General features: G+C 41.9%; 5 protein-coding genes across 6 annotated transcripts; 2 read left to right on the top strand and 3 right to left on the bottom strand.

Annotated features, from left to right (window-relative positions):
• The first annotated feature begins 528 nt into the window (after positions 1-528).
• Positions 529-7148, top strand: Tango1 (transport and golgi organization 1). Of its 2 annotated transcripts, XM_017149915.3 has the most exons (8): positions 529-806; positions 915-2882; positions 3363-3799; positions 3858-3990; positions 4622-5246; positions 5305-5406; positions 6173-6932; positions 6988-7148. In XM_017149915.3, exons 1-7 carry the CDS (start codon positions 656-658, stop codon positions 6894-6896), a joined length of 4140 nt encoding a protein of 1379 aa, XP_017005404.2. In that variant the 5' UTR covers positions 529-655; the 3' UTR covers positions 6897-6932; positions 6988-7148. The 2 variants fall into 2 exon arrangements, with proteins under 2 accessions (XP_017005404.2, XP_017005403.2); XM_017149914.3 differs by having other exon boundaries at positions 6173-7148.
• A 2045-nt stretch (positions 7149-9193) lies between these two features.
• LOC108062982 (uncharacterized) lies at positions 9194-10747 on the bottom strand. The gene is made up of 3 exons (XM_017149882.3): positions 10681-10747; positions 9553-10627; positions 9194-9492 (listed from the first exon to the last, which is right to left on the bottom strand). The coding sequence occupies exons 1-3, from the start codon at positions 10716-10718 to the stop codon at positions 9379-9381; spliced, it is 1227 nt and encodes a 408-aa protein (XP_017005371.2). The 5' UTR covers positions 10719-10747; the 3' UTR covers positions 9194-9378.
• Positions 10748-12652: 1905 nt separating this feature from the next.
• On the bottom strand, positions 12653-14267 carry LOC108063009 (uncharacterized). Its single transcript, XM_017149926.3, has 3 exons — positions 14128-14267; positions 13002-14076; positions 12653-12941 (listed from the first exon to the last, which is right to left on the bottom strand). The coding sequence occupies exons 1-3, from the start codon at positions 14163-14165 to the stop codon at positions 12825-12827; spliced, it is 1230 nt and encodes a 409-aa protein (XP_017005415.2). The 5' UTR covers positions 14166-14267; the 3' UTR covers positions 12653-12824.
• A 174-nt stretch (positions 14268-14441) lies between these two features.
• On the bottom strand, positions 14442-16395 carry LOC108063010 (retinol-binding protein pinta). Its single transcript, XM_017149927.3, has 4 exons — positions 15912-16395; positions 15494-15841; positions 15066-15438; positions 14442-15006 (listed from the first exon to the last, which is right to left on the bottom strand). The coding sequence occupies exons 2-4, from the start codon at positions 15796-15798 to the stop codon at positions 14743-14745; spliced, it is 942 nt and encodes a 313-aa protein (XP_017005416.2). The 5' UTR covers positions 15799-15841; positions 15912-16395; the 3' UTR covers positions 14442-14742.
• Positions 16396-17133: 738 nt separating this feature from the next.
• On the top strand, positions 17134-20034 carry LOC108062988 (eEF1A lysine and N-terminal methyltransferase homolog). The gene is made up of 8 exons (XM_017149897.3): positions 17134-17314; positions 17409-17531; positions 17834-18070; positions 18133-18340; positions 18407-19025; positions 19085-19277; positions 19335-19474; positions 19530-20034. The coding sequence occupies exons 1-8, from the start codon at positions 17223-17225 to the stop codon at positions 19937-19939; spliced, it is 2022 nt and encodes a 673-aa protein (XP_017005386.2). The 5' UTR covers positions 17134-17222; the 3' UTR covers positions 19940-20034.
• Positions 20035-20227: the final 193 nt, after the last annotated feature.

Raw genomic sequence — 20227 nt, 5'->3', positions numbered from 1 at the left:
TATTAACATTAATTTTACTGTCACTGAAAATAATATTTCTTTAATTTTCCAGAACTATTTTGCCTCTGTCTCTTATACCTGACGGACGGATTTCGTCGATCTGTGTATATTATTAAGCGCTGCAAAAATAAAATAAAATAAAATAAATAATTTTGTATGAATATTTATAAGCAAAATAACGTTCACCCAATACCACTAGCAACCACCAAGTTCAATTACAAATATTTTCTGCATTATAGGGAGCTTAAAAACCACATAAGTCTTTTACTTTTGTTAACAGAGGTAAAATGGTAGTGGCTCTTGAATCTCTGAACCTTTTTTCATCATTAATTATTATATTAAAATTACTAATTTATCTATTTATCCATTTAACTAATACAGCTTATATACATTTTTTTTTAATTTTAAGCCCAAAAATACTCACGGAGGCGGTTTCACCACCGGAACGCGGAAATACTGGCCAGTGGAAACATCCCGAAATTGATTTTTAGTATTTTTCCTTGGCCCACATAGCATACGTTGGCGCACCCGACACGGTCACACCGATGAAAAGCCAACTCAGCTGAAAGTGAACCCATTTTTATACACAAAAAACTAGTAGCTGCAGCGAAATAAGTTAAATTCACCTGTCCACTGAGCCCCAAGACGATGCAAAATGCGGCTGGCCAACGAGAAAGCGAAAATGCAGCCCCAGCTGAGTGAGTTGGCCCTGTTCGTGGGCCTGGCGATCTGCTGTCTTCCAACTTTGACGTGGGCCGCGGCGACTCTCTCCGACAAGCGACTGTGCGCCGACCCGAAATGTGAACGTAAGTTTAATCTTGGGCCAGACAAGACAACCTTGGACCCCTGATAGTTCCATGTCTCTTGAAATTGCATAATTAATGTGGCATTTCGACGGCTGTTTCTCCTTGCAGAAATCATCTCGACGGGCATTGCCAAAGTGAGCTATGCCGGCGGCGGCGAGGGGCTGATATCCTTCAAAATCAACTCCCCCATCCGCGTCCTGTCCAAGAGCGCCGGCTCCAACAAGCAGCTGTGGGGCGTCGATATCAACGGACGGCGCGGCTATGCCAACAAGGACTTTATCAGGGAGAAGAAGGTCCTGATCCTGGACAAGGACCTGTTGTACGAGCTGCCAGTGCTGGGACTTGGCAGTCCACCCGTCCAGACCGTGGAGAACCCACCGCAGCCCGTTCTCAACGCCTCGGAGTCGGCCGATGACCTGGCCACGACCACAACGTCACCACTCAAGGTTGCCGTGGATTCAATAGTGGTGGAGCAGGACAAACTGACGGATCAGCAGGTTCCTCATCCTACGGCGGCTTCCCAAGTCCAGGTGCAGCTGGTGGAGGGCACTGAGCTGCCCCTGGAGGCCATTCCGGCAGTGACCGAAGGCACCATTGTGCCAGAGAAGACAGAAGATCCCCAAGAAGCGCAGAAATCCGAATCCGCCTCGGCAGTTGTTGACACGAAAGAGCCACAGGCGTCAACTTCTGAGACCAGTAAGCCACAGGAAGTATCTACGGATGAGCTACCTGCCACCGGCGCTCAGAAGCCAACTCCACTGCCGCAGGCCATCAACGCTGAACTTGAAGACGCTGAGGATTTCGACTACGGGGATGACGAGGCAGACGAAGACGACGACAACGACGACGATGACGAATTTAAACAAGGTAGCGAAGATAACGAATCGATCATAGAAAAAACAAACGATAAGAAATCAATTAACGAATCGATTGAACTGAACCCGCTTTCGGTTGAGCAAAAGAACGCAACAGACATATTGGAGGACGAAAAGGAAGAGCTTAAGGCAAAGCCGGTTGAAGGTGAGGTGCCAAAGCAGGAAGAAGTACTTCCCGCAGAGGCGGCCACAGAAAATCCGACGGAAGTGAAGGAGGCAGTCGAAGAAGTCACTGAGGCACCGCAACTGATTGTCAAAGACGAAGTTAAAGAGGAAATAGCTACGCTTTCTGATGAAATCCAGGCTGAGCCTGAAAAAGATAACACTGCTGACCCTGTTGTGGCTCAATCCGAGGAGGAAACAAAGGCGCCATCTGAGTCAGTGGCCAGCTCAACTGTTCCAGAGGTTCCAGAGGCAGCTGAACCTATTGGCCTGCCGCCCCTTTTCGAAAAGAAGAACTTTGAGAATCCCAATGATTACTATAAGCAATTGCAGGAGCAGCAGCAAAAGCAAAAACTAATCGAAGAAGCGGATCAGCAAATTAGGTTACAAGAGGCAGCGGAGCAGCAAAAGAGATTAGAAGAGGAAGCGGAGCAGCAAAAGCGTTTGCAGGAGGAAGCAGAGCAGGAGAAGAGGTTGCAAGAGGAAGCAGAGCAGCAGAAGAGATTGCAAGAGTTGGCCGAACAGCAGCAGCGGGCAAGTGAGGAAGCGGAGCAGCAACTGCGGGCCCAGGAAGCCGATCTGCAGCAGCCTAATGATTCTAAGGATACACAGTCCAACAAAGTTTTTGATAACACGAATGACTACTACAAGGAGCAGCATCACCAGCACCATCATCACCCCACAGAAAGTGCCTATAATTACCCATCGAGTGCCGAGCAAACTACTCCAACCCCTGACACTGAGTCTTCGTATGGCGCAGTCCAAGAGGAGACCACACAAGCATCACCAGCTGACTCTGAGCGCGCGGGAGTTGGTTCCGTGGAGCCAGTAGCTCTGCCCGCGACCTCTAGTCCCGTGTCAGAGGTGCCCGTGAAGGAGGATAGCGTAGGCGGTGGCCTATTTGCCACGATTGTCGACACCGTGAACAATTTTATCGGAAAGGAGCCACAGACTGGTCCATCGGACAGCAGCGATGAGCTGCAAAGAATTCTCTATCCTGGAAAGGTTGAGGTGGCAGCATCTCAAAGGAAAGTAGAAGGTGAGACAGTCATAATATCCACATCATTTAAAATGAAACAGCTGAGCAAAGTCATCAATAATAATTAGACCTCGGATTTTGCATATTTGTCCATTTTTGGTCCGATTTTTTACCAACATTTTTTTATAAAATACATTATATTTTTCAAATGTAATAAATTCGGATGCATATCGGAAATATGCAAAATATATGCATAAAACATGCAAAATATATGCAAACAATTGGAGGCTCAAATTTTTAATGCAGCCTTCTGGAATTCTAAGGAACCTTCAGTAAACTATTCCAAAAACTATTCTGCCCCTTTAAAAAAAATTAAAATATGCCTATCTATATGCCTATCTTTATCCTATAAAAAATATGCAAATATGCCAAATCCGAGGTCTAATAATAATAATACACAAAAGCTTATCTTCAGTTAAGAGAACGATTTAAAGATCGAAACTTTATTTCCTTATACTATTTTCCATTCAAATTTTACAGACTCTGCTCCTGCCGATGTGGATGGTTACTGCGCTCGGTTCCAAACGCGGGATGAGCACTGCCATAGCTCCATATCCCTTGATAACTTCGCGGAGGTAATGGCCGGCAAACTGGTGGATCACAGCCAACTTCTGCTGTGTGTGGTTATTGCGGCTGCCTCGTCCTTGTTCTTTGTGCTCGCCTACTACTGCTTCTGCAACAGCAGCCAGGAGGGAGCCCTCCTTTCGAAACTGAACCACTTGGAGCGCAGTCTGCTGGCATCCCACAAGGAGAACCTGATCATCAAGCACGACCTGATGACCACACGAACCAAGTTGGCCAGCATTGAGGACAATTCGTTTGGCTCCAACGACATGGTGGCTGACCTCAAGAAGCAGCTAGAATCGGAGCTTTACGAGAAGGCCAAGCTGCAGGAGCAGGTTGGCTCGCTAGAAAGGGTAGGTCGAGACATTTTATTTTATAAAGCGGTAATTATCAAGTCTGTTTTGTGTCAAGGATCTGGATAACGCGGCTGAAGCTGGCCTGGAGCTGAATAAAATGCTGTCGGAGGTGCTGAGCAGCCAGAATGGGGATGAGGCCTTCATGAGCACTGTTGATGAGCTGCAGCGACAGCTCAACGATCAAGAAAGTGAGTATAGGCTATACCTTATTTACTCTTGAATCTATATATTTTTTTATTGCCATCTACTATTTAATATTTTTTATACTTAAACACCCAATAATTCTTTATATTAGTGGAAATATTCTACTGAAATTGAAACATTTTCAATATTTTCTCTTGAGTCTTAGATCGAAAATGTATTTATTATTGCTATCTACTATTTAATGCATGTATATACCTACTAATTCTTTTTATTAGTGGAAATATTTTCACTTGAATCTTAGATCGAATGAAAATGTATTTTTTATTGCTGTCTACTATTTAATGCATTTTATACTTGAAAACCTACTAATTCTTTTTATTATTGGAAATATTCTACTGAAATCGAAACATTTTCAATATTTTCACATTTAATACTTGAATACCTACTAATTCTTTTTATTAGTAGAATTCTACTGAAATCGGAACATTTTCAATATTTTCTCTTGAGTCTTAGATCGAAAATGTATTTTTTATTGCTATCTACTATTTAATGGATTTTATTCTTGAATACCTACTAATTCTTTATTAGTGGAAATATTCTACTGAAATCGAAACAATTAACGTCGTAGTTAGTTAGCACATTATACTGTTGGGTAAAACTCCTTCTCCTTTGCAGAGATAATTATCGAGATCAATTCGAGTCTGGCAGAGAAGAGTCGCGAGAACAGCGAACTGCAATACTCCTTCACGGAGGCCACAGCTCGCCTCACCAGCGAACTGAAGGCCCTGCAAGAGGACAACTACGAGCTGGATATGGAAAAGTCTAAGCTGCAATCACGTCTTGAGGAAATAAAGGCCGAGACGGAATTAGAGTTGGCCAAGGCGCTCGAGGCTCGCAATTACGAAATGCAGAAACTGCAGAACCAAATTCTCGATCTGACTGCCAAATGGGAGCGGGAACACGGCGATTTGCAGACCAGTCTGGCCAAGATCGAAGCGCTCGAGGATTGCCTAAAGGCAGTGAAGAAGGATGCGAACCTCAATGTCCAGGAGCTGATCACCTCAGCCAAGACGCGCGGGGAACTGAACGCAGCCCATAAAAAGTTCGTCGAGCTGCAGGCGAAGGTGGAGCAGGAGGTGGCCCACAAGCAGCGGCTGGAGAGCCAGCTGCAGCAGTCGAGTACAGATGTGGAGCAGCTGAAGCAGGACTTCAACCAATCAGAGCGCGACAAGCTGGAAGCACAGACGCGACTCGAAGTCCTATCGGGCTACTTCCGTGAGAAGGAGAACGAACTTAAGAAGTGGGTTATCCAATATTGCTCTTGTGAAAATTTCATTGAATTTTATTTACCTTCTTAGAGAACTGAGTCTGCAGGAGACCAAGTGGCTGCAGCATCAGGGAGAAAATGCCAGCACAGTAGAAACGCAGACGCTGATGAAGAACGAAATCCAAACCCTCAAGTAAGTGAACCGATTACTATAAAAATATACCGCCTGTCCAACGACACACTGTGGGGACCCTAGAGCTAAAAGCCTGCCAAAAAGGTTTTTTTTTTAAGATTTTCCAAAATTTAGCAAAGCAACTTTAAAAACAATTGCATTCTCTTTAAAAATCAAAAAGAAAAAGTGATCTGTGATGAATGGTTCTCCCACTAAAGATTTGTAAAGTTGATTTGGCTACAATTAGCCATTAAGAGAAAAAAATATTTTTATACATCTTTGAAATAATTCTGAAGGCGCCTAAGGTCTTTAGTTGTATATGTAACGATTGAAATTTTAAGAGCAACCAATTCTTAGAATATTAAAAAAAATAAAAATTGTAAGCGCATAATTACTATTATTTTTAAATTTTTAAAAGTGGTCCAAAAAAATTTCCTTTTTTGGGATATTCTTGGACGTAAAGTGTGTTACACCCTAGATCCCCGTTGTATTCTTTTTTAAAAAAAGTTTAGATATTTAACTACAAATTCTGAAAAAATTAGCCTGCCCTTTTGTGCCTCTTCTGAAAAAACCGCAGTTTAAGTTAGCAAGAAATGTTCATAATTTAAAATATCCGTCAGCCCTGTTTCATCCGCGCGCCCAAACATCATGAAGATATTTTACTTGAAGGTATTGATAAAGATAATGATAAATTAGGGCTCCGCTGATTTAAGGCAGACTTTTTCGCTCCACTGTGCGACAGTATTGAATATTGGGCCTTCGATTATAAACACATTCCCTTTTGCAGATCTCAGAATGACGAACTGCGCGCCGAGATCGAGGCCCAGATAGCCTCTCACAAGGCCCAGATGGGCACGCTGGAGAACCGCGCTCACGAGTCTTGGCTTGCGGCGCGCCAGTCAGAGCGCCGATGCGAAGAGGCGCTGGCCGAGGCCGCCGGCCTGAGGCGCAAGCTGACCACCATGGCCAGCGGAGGAGGAGATCCAGGCGTCATGGAGGCCATCGCTGCCAACGGAGCGGCGCCTGTGCTGGGGGCGGAATTGAAGACGGCACCGTCGCCGCTTCCCCTGCCGGGTTCCCCACTGCTGAACATGCCAAATCCACTGCCATTCCTGGCGGCGCCCTTCTCTCCCTTCATGGGTCTGCCGCCGCCATTCCTGCCGCCAGCTGGAGTGGGCGGGGCACGTCCCCCGCCGCTGGGTCGCATGCGCTCCCCACCGCCATCGAGCCGCGGCGATCGGGATCGGTACTCGGACTACAGCGACTATGATGACTACGACGACGATGAGGAGGACGAGCGGGGCATGGACCGCCGCCGAAGGCACAGCGGAAGCTGGGGCCGCCGCCACCGCGACTCCTACAACCACTCGCCGCGCACATATCGCTCGCTGTCGCCGTCGGACAGTCGCTACAACTACAACGATACGGAGACGGACTTCAGTCCACCGCCGAGTCCGCCGCCAGTTTCGTCGGGACGCAGCGCGACATCGCGACCCTACAGCGAAGTATGAGGGAAGGGGAGTTCCCGTGTAACCAAGTCCTACCAAGTATATTAGACTCAAAACTAGTTCAAATATATTTATTAATCATGATTATCGAAAGGTCGGGTCGGGGCGGGTCGGCTCGGCCTCTCAAATCGATTCCACTAACAGGGATCTCAGGAGAATCCATCAACATCAAGCACTAAGAAAACTCCTGACTGAATGGTGAATGATACCCAAGAAAATTAAAAACAATTAAACACAATGACAAAAACCCAATAACAGCTGTTTTTCTCTAGAATCGGGATAGGACTTACTTATTTATTTTCTTTATTGTTGAATTATTTTTTTGAGAAGTTGGACAATTTCAAGCATATTTTATATTTATATTATTTATTAGACTCATATATTATATTATAATTTATAACCAGGGACCGTAAATAACAGTTATTTGACACTTTTATTTTAAAACGCCTACTGAGACTTGTTCAATTTTTTATCAACAATTTTACTGGTTTTTATGCACTTTATAGACATGGACAAATAACAGTTAATTTGCTTTCCAGATTTGTTGAAATGCATATGCTTTGTGGACAAGAGTAAAAAAGAGTGTTATTTTTGAGGTTTAAAACTAAATATCACAGTAGTTCTTTTAAAATAAAAGTCTCAAATGACTGTTACTTACGGTCCCTGTATATAACATCAAATAAAAACACCTCTTAACGAGGTAAAAAACTAGTGACGATCGCACCTTCAACGTACAAAAGTTCTGATATCAACTTTTGTGACGAAAAATAATTTTAGATGCGACTAAATAAGTACGCTACCTAAAATTTACTCGTTCGGCCCGCTTTAGCAAATATTTAATATCTACACGAATGTTTTTCTGTTTTAGCGTGCCGAATGAATAAATTTTAGGTAGCGTACTTATTTAGTCGCATCTAAAATTATTTTTCGTCACAAAAGTTGATATCAGAACTTTTGTACGTTGAAGGTGCGATCGTCACTAGTTTTTTACCTCGTTAAGAGGTGTTTTTATTTGATATCAGAAGTTTTTGTTTGTTTACTTTTGCTCTCATAGGTGCTAATATAAACATTTAAATTTAAATTGGTCATAAATCATAATTCTTAAACTATTGTATTTTAACGAATTAAGTTAAAAAGGCGTTGAAGTATTTCAAAATACCTTTTAAACGAGGTATAGCACATGTCTGTACCTTTAGTAGTGTAGAACTTAAAAACTAACGAAATTTAGCCATTTTTAGCTATTTTCCCGCTAAAGTAGCGGCTTTTTCCAAAAGTCGTAGAACAAAAGATTCCTATATGGAACTCTTAAGTGCAAATTTACTGATTCCATGACCCTAAAATACAGTTCGGATACCCTCCCACAAAATTCAATACTCAGGGAGCGTTAATTGTTCGAGCTGGCAAAAGTGGCTATTTTCGTATAAAAATAACTTTTAAACGTGACTTTTTACAGTAATGTGTTATATACCAAAATTTAAGGAATCTCAAGGGCTATACAGTTTAAGGTTTTAAAGAAAATCGTTAGAGCCGTTTTTGAGAAAAATAAAAAAAAGCTAAAAAAAAAGTTTTAAAAAATTGTCTTTTGTTCATATTTTTTTAATTATTACATTTACACAAATTGCATATAGAAGGCGTTTATAGCATTTAAAAATACCTTTCAAACGAGATGCAGCACAAGTCTGTAGCTTTAGTAGTATAGAAGTTACGGCTTTCCGATTTTTAGCTATTTATAGCTGTTTTCCCGCTAAACTAGCGAGTTTTTCCAAAAGTGGTAGAACAAAAGTTTTTTATATCGATGTCATGAACGTCATATAAAATTTTCAAAACTTAAAAAACATGTTTTGGACAAGTGGACAAGTGGACAAGTGGACAAGTGGACAAGTGGACAAACAGAAATTAATTTTCATTTTGGGAAGAAGAAGAAAATCTTATTTTGGCTATAACTTTTGAACGGAGAGTCGGATTTTGACAAATGATCCCTCATTCGACGGGTATTTTCAAGAGGAATACAACTAAAACATTGCGAGGGGGCATTTATCCCCACCGGCCCCAACAGCTCCAAATTTCGAAATTTTCAATTTTTCACTTTCACCGCTCTCTCTCCCAAGCCAATTGATTTTCTTAAAGTCTTGGTATGCAATCCTTTAAGTTTTTGCAATACCTTTCGATTGGTGTATTACTCATTACGATCGGACTATCACTGCCGATTTTCAATTTTGCGGCTATATGATAGTAGTCGCCTTCGCACACTCTCCTGGTGCGCTTCGTCACTACATGGACTGCCGTCCATAGTGATATTAATAATATTTTTAACAAGAATTTAAATAATTTTGTTTGCCAAACTTCCAACATAAATTCTAAAGGTAATAGTCTAGAAGATTACGTGCAGAAGATTATCGGCGCAAATGCATGGTTCTCTTGTAATTGCATTTTAAAGTTGCTGCTTTCCAAAATGAATAACGAATTACGCATTTTGTGCGTCACGTCACGTCTCTTGTAGTACAAATTCAAGCTCTATAATAGCGTAAAGTAATCGTGTATTGATGTTCGTCGGATTATAGGAAACTATAAGTTTCGGGTGCCTAAAATGCTGGGCAATCTGGGGAACAAGATCAGTAATAAATTAACCAATTCGTTAAAAAACTATTCATATACATACCAACGCCTCTTTATCAGTTTTATAGAATTGGATGGTCAACGCCTCCTTCCGCTGATTCAAGGCGCGGCTCATGATTGACTTGCTAAAGGCGAAGAATTCGTCGTGCAGAACCTGGTTGGTCATGCTGAAGACCCTGAGTCGGGGGCATGCAAGCACCACGTCCCATATCTCGTTGGCATTTGACAAAATTCTTGAGCTCTTCAGGTGCAGTTGCTCCAAAAGAGGAAAGCAGTTGGTAATAGAGCGGAAGTCAATGGCATCACATTCTTCACCATTGACAAGAGTTAGGCACCGTAGGTATCGGAACTTGGACATTACTCGAGTTTTCCAAATGAAGATGTTATCTTCGAAAACGGCTGATACCATATCCTGACCCCTCAGACGACCAATGTCCGACAGGATTTTGTCCAAATTGTCGTAATTCCACAGTCGCAGCTTTCTCAGCTTGGGCAGACGCATTAGTTTGCTGGTGTTTTCAGTGCCTAGGTCGTAGATGTGCAACTCCAGCTCCTCCAGTTCCTTCAGCGAACTGATGGCCCGCACAAAGTCATCTTCCTCATGTATGAGCCATTGGATTTTCAGGGTCTGAAGGTTCCCAAGGCTCTGGCAGATTTCCTCGAAGTTCTGGGTGGTCAGGTACCAGCATAGCTGAAGATCGAGTCGGCGAAGATTTCTCCACTGACTAATATGTTGACCGCTGGCGTTTGCACATACCTCAAAACCCTCCAGCAGCGGAAAACAGTTCACCAGAATCGCAATGTCAGAGTCTTCCTCCATCTTATTGTCTCTATGCACCGTGTAGCTCAAATCCCTCATATTTGGAAAGGTGTGGTTTTTCCACTGCTTAAGTTGATCCATATTCAGGTTCTCGAGCGAAAGTTCTGCCACAGTGAGACGGATGGACCTCAGGAATTCGTGGAGAACGTCGGGATTTCCCTCAAATGTTTTCCGATTAACGGTGTGATTTGTCTGGCGCTGCCAGGCATACGAAAGCGCCGATCTCAGGCGGGATGAGGACTCGGAACTCTTCCATAGCTGCACTTGGTCCTCCAGGTTCAGGTACTCTACAATTTTACTATTCAACTGTTATTCCGAATTATTTACTAGGTTACTTTCAGAGTCACTTACAGGAGGCAGTCATCATTGAGATTATCAATGCACGCCATTACCTTTGGAAAACTGTTATGCGGAACCTGTAGTACCTATAGTCATTCAAATTTAAATAGACCTCAAATGGAGATTAAGGGAAGGTAGTAACTGCTCTTTATCCGATAATATATCTATATTATTATAGTACTAAATACCAAAAATGTTTTGGTAGGGTTATCCTGTAATAAGGAAAACAACCTTCACCGCTGAGTTCTCTATAAAAACTGATTGTATTTCACGAAGTCTTTGCTCAAGTAACTAACATGAAATTCTTATAATATACTTATCTATGGTCTACGCAGAGACCACATCTGTTTGCCTTATCAACTCTCTCCCGCGAATCGACCCTTTGTGATAGGATACCCGTTACTCAGCCAAAGGGAATGCGAGGGAGACGGAGATATGAAATTTTGATTGCGCATAACATTTTAATGAAGGTTAAGGATAAGGATTGGATAAGTATATAGTATATGGGTGTTGATAGTCGAAACAAAACCTCATTTACACTTTTACAAAATCTATAAAAATGCGGGCGCTATACCGATTTTAACGTTGAAGGGTTTTGTGGGCGTGGCACTCGGCGGAAGCAAACATGGTCTTAATAGGCACTAGAACAATCTGTATAGAACGTTTTTACTCTCTAGCTTTAAAAATGTGGTTGCCAGAGTAACATATTTAGAAAAAATTTAAATGCATGTTATATGCATTAAATTATGATGATTATGATTATGATGATTTAATGATTAAATTTTAACATTTATTGGGTGTTAGATGGGCATTAATAATTAAAACAAGATCCCATTTACATTTCTCCCAAAACTTTAAAACTGTGGGTGCTACGCAGACCTTAGCTTCGTAAGCGATTGTGGGCGTTAGAGTGGGCGTGGCTCATTCGCATAACAAACTTGCGCTGAATAAAAAGCTAAGGAATCGAAATCTAAACCACAGCTCTTAAAGCTTCCGATAGCACAGCATTCACATAAACAGATGGACGTAGAGTAAAAGAGTATTTTGCGTTCGTGCAAAAGTATATAAAAGGTAGTTGGAAGATTTTCAATCCTCCGTGTTCTTTGGGTAGGTAATCGGGACGCACTATATCGAATATAGTCGAAGGATCGGAGCTCACCGAGATCTAAACGATATGTTTTCCTGAACTCAACTAGAAGTCACCCGACTCTTGATTTTGGCAGGACGCAGGGACATTGATAAAGTGGATGTCACCATTGCCTCCAATTAAACACAATAACAAAAACCCAATACCAGAATCGGGTTAGAATTAATTTATTATACCCGTTACTCGTAGAGTAAAAGGGTATATTGTATTCGTGCAAAAGTATGTAACAGGTAGAAGGAAGCGTTTCCGACCCCATAAAGTATATATATTCTTGATCAGGATCACTAGCCGAGTCGATCTAGCCATGTCCGTCTGTCCGTCTGTCCGTCTGTCCGTCTGTCTGTCTGTCTGTCCGTCTGTCCGTATGAACGCTGAGATCTCGGAAACTATAAAAGCTAGAAGATTGACATTTTGCATGCAGATTCTAGGAGTTCCTACGCAGCGCAAGATTGTTTCAAAAGGGTGCCACGCCCCCTCTAACGCCCACAATCGCATATATACGATTTTAAAAATTTCAATATTTTGGAAAAGTAAAAATGCAGTTTTATTGTGTTTATCAATACCTATCGAAATGTAGAAGAAATTTTTTAAATCGGACCATTCGTTAAAAAGTTACGGCGGATCAAAGTTTTTCTCCATCTCTTTCGCACTCCCTTTAGCTGAGTAACGGGTATCTGATAGTCGGGGCACCCGACTATAGCGTTCTCTCTTGTTTTTTTAGTCAAAAATATTATTATTCACCGAGCTATTTGCCAAAGCACAAATCCGAAATAATTTCTATTAATATGATAGCCCTGAGAGGTTACATTTTTTTAAACATCTATTGCATTTATTTTATTCGGTAGTCTCTTTACTAGGCGAATATTTTATTTGACAGATTTAAGTATTTACATTATTTTTACTTCAACCATTTTGACAATTTTGTTTGCAAAGTTTCCCCAGATAAATACTAATTAAATAACACGGTGTTGCTTTCCAAAATGATGCGTAATTACGCCCATTTTGCGAGTCACGTTACTTGTAATACAAATTCAAGCTCTATACACTCGCCTGGCAATTGTGAATCGATGCTGTTCGTCGGACTATAGGAAACTATAAGTTTCGGGTGCCTAAAATGCTGGGCGATCTGGGGAACAAGATCAGTAATAAATTAACCAATTCGTTAAAAAACTATTCATATACATACCAACGCCTCTTTATCAGTTTTATAGAATTGGATGGTCAACGCCTCCTTCCGCTGATTCAAGGCGCGGCTCATGATTGACTTGCTAAAGGCGAAGAATTCGTCGTGCAGAACCTGGTTGGATATGCTGAAGACCCTGAGTCTTGGGCAGGCAAGCACCGTGTCCCAAATCCCGTCGGCATTTGACCAAATTCTTGAGTTTTCCAGATGCAGTTGCTCCAACAGAGGAAAGCAGTTGGTTATCGTTCGAAAGTCAATGGCACCACAGCCTTCATCGTCGACAAGAGTCAGGCACCGGAGGTTTCGGAACTTGGCCAATACTTCAGTTCGCCTCATCCAGATATTATCGCTGAAAGCGGCCGTTACCACATCCTGACCTCTTAGACGTCCGATTTCCGACAACAAATCGTCCAACTGGTCGTAATTCTGCAGTCGCAGCTTTCTCAGCCTGGGCAGACGCATTAGTTTGCTGGTGTTTTCGATGCCTAGGTGGACGATGTCCAACTCCAGCTCCTCCAGTTCCTGCAGCGAACTGATGGCCCGCACATAGGCATCTTCCTCCGCCTTGTGCCACTGGATGCTCAGGGTCTGAAGGTTCCCAAGGTTCTGGCAGATTTCCTCGAAGAACTGGGTGCTCAGGTACCAGCAAAGCTGAAGATCGAGTCTTCGAAGATTCCGCCACTGACTGATGTGTTGACCACTGGCGTTTCCGCTTATCCCAATGCCCTCCAGCAGCGGAAAACAGTTCACCAGAATCGCAATGTCAGAGTCTCCCTCCATCTCATTGTTTTCGTCCCCCATGTAGGTGAGATTCCTCAAATTGGGAAAGGTGTGGTTCTTCCAGTGCTTGAGTTGATCCAAGTCCAGGTACCGGAGCGTGAGTTCCGCCACCGTGAGGCGGATGGACTGCAGGAATTCTTGGAGGATGTCGGGATTTCCCTCGAATGTCTCCTGGTCCAGGGAGTGATCTGTCTGGTGCTGCCAGGTGTACGTAAGCACCGATCTCAGGCGGGATGATGGCTCGGAACTCTTCCATAGCTGCAGTTGCTCCTCCAGGTTCAGGTACTCTACGATTTTACTATTCAACTGTTATTTAGTTCTTTACCATATTGCTTTTGGTGTCACTTACAGGAGGCAGTCATCATTGAGATGATCAATGCACGCCATTCTTACAGGATTAAACTAACCGGCAGTGAAGAGGTAAAATTTGTTGCCTCCAATGACGAAAACATATGTGCTATCAATAAGCTTTTGACCGTAAAAGCTTTGAGTTCTACACTATCGAATCCAAATTTCCCCAACTGGGGTATTCATTGGATCCCACAAAAGCTCAACTTACGCAGGTCATACTAAAAAACTAGAAAAGAACCAGTACCTCTAGTACCTACCTCAAATATATGACTATAGTCATATGAATTTAACTAAACCCTAAGTATAATATAAAACATGCTAAATTCATTCATTGTAAAATGTATTAACAATAATAATAATGTCATTTTAATTATAAATTTATATGTACATATGTAAATAATAAAAAAAAAACACAATTTTCTCCTGAAAATGTCTGATATCACATTCTCTGACGAATCGGGGTTATTGCTTCACTAGTTTTAGGCTCAGAAATAATCCACATTAAATTTAATAATCTACACTTCAATAAGTTTGATATTGCGACTGCCTTGCTTTTCCAGATAAGATTAAGGTATCTTCGTTGTTGACATTAATAAACTCGGGCCGGTAAATTTCAGTCGATTTCCAGTTTTCGAAAGGACCCCACAGCCCCAAAGGAGGAGCGATGGTTCTTCCGCCCATTATCACCGAATTCTCGCAACTTGTTATCAACGCCGAAACTCTGGGATTCCTGAAAGTAGGGTCCATAACTGGAAAGCTTCGCTTCCATGGTCTGGCTTATGTCCTGCATACTGCCACCAGTTCCTCCGTATTCCTTGGGTAAGTATTCGCGACGCACTATATCGAATATAGCCGAAGGATCTGAGCTCACCGAAATCTAAACGAAATAATTTTCCAGAACCCAAATGGATATAATGTGTAGTTTTTAGTACTCACCCTACTCTTGATTTTGGCCGGAAAGAAGGATCGCAACGAATTGAAACCAGTTTCGAAGGCCGCAGGGACATTGATAAAGTGAATGCCCTTCTGGCGAGTGGGCATCGCCTCATCCGCATAGGTGGAAAACTTACTCAGCAACTGGGGCTGGAGGGCAAAGAGGTGGGCACCCGTAACCCCGGACATGTCCATAATCTCCACATAACCGCTGACCGTGGCATTATCGTCCTCGAACATCATGATCTCGCCGAACATGGAACCGACCCGTATTATGTCCTGAAACTTGTACTTGCTGGTGTCGTAGGAACCGGCACGAATAATGCTCACTCGAGGTCCTGTATCCTCCGTATCCATGGGAATTTGAAGGAGTACTCTTTGAGAAGAGTTGATGTTAATGGTTTTTTAACTCTGTCTTTAACCTTTCTTACCCCATCCTTATGATATCTAGGACCAGCGGATCGGTGGCCAGGCGCCGATCATTGAAGACCTCGGGTATGGATCCCTGCAGGGTGTAGAACCGATCGAACTTTTCTTTTGCCCGTTCCAGGCTAAACTTGGTTCCTCGCAGAAAGGCGAGGAGAAACTGGTCATCGGTGCACGCCCGCAGATGAGGTTGCTTCAAGACCCATTCCCGTAGTGCCTCGATATCCTGGGACACCCGCTGGGGCACCTCGTTTAATTCCTTAATGCATATGGCTTGCAGGGCGGGCTTAAGGGGTCGCACCAAAGTCATTCTATAAGGTTTGCTTTTCCAATAATAATCCCTTAGTAATTCCCTAATTGGCGCGAAAAAATGGTAAAAATCGTTATTTTACCGCGGTCACCTCTCATTACATTGATACTTACTTCCCAGCTGCAGTTTTGACTATTCGAAGTAACTCTGCCGATGGGAAATCGGATTGCGTGCATATGTTTACCGTTTGAAAATACCTCGTCGACTGCCAAATTGATATACGAGTAACATGTGGAATCAACGTACTTTTGCCTGATCATAAGCCGATTTAACAAGGCACGAAGACATTTGTGGACAGGGTGGTTGTGGGTGGTGGCGGGTGGCTTGGGGGCCCAACGGTGGGTGGTACCAGTACCGGGCTGGCGCTTGCAGTATTCCAGTCGGCTCACTTCGTTATGGGTCGCATTGCGATTGATTGTCTTAATTGGCTTTGGATTTATTTTTTGAGTGCATGCGGCTGCGGTTTTGCTGGCCCAGATATGAGCTGTTAAATCCCATTGATAAAGAAGGTTAATCGAGTGCAATTACTTAACGAAAAGCGGATTGATAACGTGCCTTGTTCGTTGAACGCGAACTCGCAAACTTGAAAGTCAACAAGGAAATTAAGCAAAGAAGAGTAACTCGGTTTTTTTTAATTCTTTTTGTACTTCATTTTGTATTCCTACATTATGCAGGAAAATCCGGAAAACATGTTTTTCATGGACATGGCAGGAGAAAGGTCGATGAAAATGTCTCTATTATGAAGTATACATATATATATTTGTACTTTTTTAACTTGCTAGTCAAATGTTTACAAGCCACCAGATAAGAAAAGTCTCCCTTCTATCTCTATACTCCTCTGGATAAATAAATAAAATATAATAAGTAGGTAATTCTCTTATAATGTTGATTATATTTTAAATTTCAAAACAATCGTTTATTATCCAGAAAACCATGTTTCTGTCGAGAACAAAAACATATTTCACATTAATTTTTAATATAATTTACAAATGTATTTCTTGTAAACAATAAAAACAAATCATTAATTTACAAATGTATTTTTTGTAAACAATAAAAACAAATCATTAATTTATATATATTTTAAATTTCAAAACAATCGTTTATTATCCAGAAAACCATGTTTCTGTCGAGAACAAATACATATTTCACATTAATTTTTAATATAATTTACAAATGTATTTTTTGTAAACAATAAAAACAAATCATTAATTTACGCTTCCTAAATAAAAACATAGTTCATCCCACTTTTTTGAAAATAACGATCTGCCGCCCAAGGAAATACCGTCATTTTGCCGTTTGGTATTTTCTAGTGCTTTTTTACGTTGAGCCCCAACGGCCACACCGTCAGATGGCAACACACTAAACAATCACATTTTGCCGCTTTATTGTTTATTTTTTGCATCCTTTTTATTGTTATTGAAACAATGAATTTACTACCCAAAACACGCGAGGAATTCGCGCAGACGGATTATTGGAACGAGTTCTTCAAAAAGCGGGGTGAAAAGGCCTTCGAGTGGTATGTATTTGGGCAACAAATTGGTCGAGACTTCTCCGGGAAAACTCGAGCAACATGTGTTTTTTGCTGAAACAATACCTATTTTATTTCCCAGGTACGGCGAATATCTTGAGCTGTGCGATCAGATCCATAAATATATCAAGCCGGTTGACAAAATCTTGATGCTGGGATGTGGTAACTCAAAACTGAGTATGGACATGTACGACACGGGATTTCGGTAAGGATTTCTTATTGAGACATGTACAAGAGAATACAGATTGCCTACTTTAAATATTCATTTATATCATTGTACAAACTTTGTTACCAACGTATGGTAGTTATTTCATTATTAAAACATTGTAGAAATGCTATCTCTTAAATTTGTTTATATGTAGTTAAATAATTCGCACACATTTACTATCTTAAAAATAAGAAAGTTCTTTATTAAGAATTATCACTTTAATATTTCCAGGCCCAGAAATACCTGATTTATTATTTCTATTTCTAATCCCAATTATTAATATTTAATTTTTCCCTCAGGGAAATTACAAACATTGATATCTCACCAGTCGCTGTGAAGAAAATGTTGGAACTGAATGCCAAAACCCGTCCTGATATGAAATTCCTCCAAATGGATGCCACAGCCATGACTTTCCCGGATGAAAGCTTCTCAGTTGCTTTGGACAAGGGAACTCTGGATGCTTTGTTTGCGGATGATGCCCCCGAAACGAGACTGATAGTGGAGAACTATTTTAAGGAGATACTGAGGACGATGCGGTAGGGAATTTAAGTTATATTAATTCGAATGATTCTTACATTTTCCCTTCTTTATATAATAGCAATGGTGGCCGCTATGTAGGCATTTCACTGCTCCAGGAGCACATCCTTAACTTCCTACTGGAGTTCCTGCCCAAGCACAATTGCATGCTGAGAATTGTCCACTGCCTGGGAGTGGAACAGGCCAACAAGGAGAAAAATGCCGATGATGCCTTGACACTGCCAGTTTTCGTAGTTGTTGCCACCAAGTTCAAGAGTCTTCCGATGCCTGTGAGTTGCCTCTTTCTGTGTTTTCAAATATTAGAGAATTTAAGCATAATTAATGTTCACTTTTAGATCTTGGAGTTCGGTTTTGGCAACGATAAAATGCAGAGATTTACGGCAGTCTCCGAACTGAATAACGCAGTTTCCTCTGTACAAAAGGCCGCCTTGGTTTGCAACGGTTTAGCCAGATCCAACATAGCTGGTCACAATGAGGTGATAATGGATCTGCATCGACCCTCGGAGCAAACTCCTCGCTATACGATCCACATACTGGACAAGCCGCCAGCTCGAGGACTCGGCAAGTATGCAGCGTTTATTGTTCCTCAGGGAAGGGAGGTGGAGTGGCTTTTTGCCACGCCTGTTGGGCGGAAAAAGCTCCAGGACTCTGCCAACTTCCAGCGACTGGCTGTGGTTACCCTTCATCGTGATCAAGTCTATAGTACCTTGGACGAAGTTAAACTAGAGTTGGCCGACAGCATAAAGAATCTTTCGCCGGCTGGTCTCAACGAACAAATACCGTATCTATCTCTTGGATCCGATGTGGGCAAAAGGGAGACTCTTATTTGTGGTTTCTCAAAAATATCCGGAGACTTCCGAATTGAGGAGGTGGAGGCCAATGGCAAAACCCTGCGACGCCTCATTTTCCTCAGCAATCAGTTTGTTGTGCAGTCGGAAGCCTTGGTTAAAACAAGTAAATATACCTACACTATTCAATTTAACAATGTTATTAATACATATATTTTATTTTAGTCAAAATTAAGGGCAAAAAGGAGCGTAAGAAGATCGACTTTGGTTACTTGGCCTGCCAGCATCATTTGTACATGTCCGTGGGTGTCCAATTGGCCACAACAGTGCAGAACACCAAAAAGGATGTGGAAAAGGATGTTCTGGTCATCGGCTTGGGAGGCGGTGGCCTCTGCAGCTTTCTTCACGCCGCTTTGCCGTATGTTTAGAGTCACTTTATTAAGTAAATATTAATATAATTTAATTTATCTTCCAGCCAAGCCAGAATTACGGCAGTGGAAATCGATCCCATTATGTTGGAGGTGGCTGAGCAGTATTTCGAGCTCAAGCAGGACAAACGCTTCCATGTAGTTATTGATGATGGCCTGGATTTCGTAGAGCGCTGTCGCAATGAAGGTAAGAACCTACGATTTGGGTTTCTTTCAATTTCCTTAATGCTGTTTTATTCTAGATATCCACTTTGATGCCGTCTTGTTCGATGTGGACAGCAAGGATCTCAGTTTGGGTATGAGTTGCCCGCCCCAAAGTTTCCTAGCCGATAAAATCCTGCAGCACATCAAGGAGATTATCGGACCCAAAGGTCTCTTCATGCTCAATCTTGTGTGTCGCGATGAAAGCCTGCGCACCGAGGCCCTCGAAAATCTGCACAAAGTCTTCCCCGCTGTGTGCAGCTACAAATTAGACGAGGACATCAACGAGATTGTATACTGTGCCAACGATGAAAAGTACAAAACTGTCGAACAGTGGAAGAAGAGCATGGGCACCGCTGGCCGAGGATTGAATAGTGCCGTCAAGGAAACCAAACTGGCCAACGAGGATGCCCTCGAGGTAGCAGAGTTCCTCAGCGAGTTAAAAATATAATCTTTATGAAGTAGAACCATTAGCAAAGACGATTTACTTTTTTAAATAAATGTTAATTGTATTTAGTTATAAATAAAGACTAAACTATTAACTAATTTTATGTAGAAATTGCTAAGAATAACAAACTAAATGTGTGGCAATAATTTGCAAATGTTTCGTTCATCACTTAAAGTACATAATCGTGGGATTGGGCGAATATAGCAAGAATGACGAGGCTTGGAATATACGTACACAATTAACCTAGGCTGGTTTAAGCTATGCAAGCAAGCATACTACAAAATATATAAG

The sequence above is a fragment of the Drosophila takahashii genome, chromosome 2L (genome assembly GCF_030179915.1).
Source record: "Drosophila takahashii strain IR98-3 E-12201 chromosome 2L, DtakHiC1v2, whole genome shotgun sequence".
NCBI lineage: Eukaryota > Metazoa > Arthropoda > Insecta > Diptera > Drosophilidae > Drosophila > Drosophila takahashii.
Note: the sequence above shows the minus strand (reverse complement) of the source record. Positions and strands in the feature narration are given on the sequence as shown.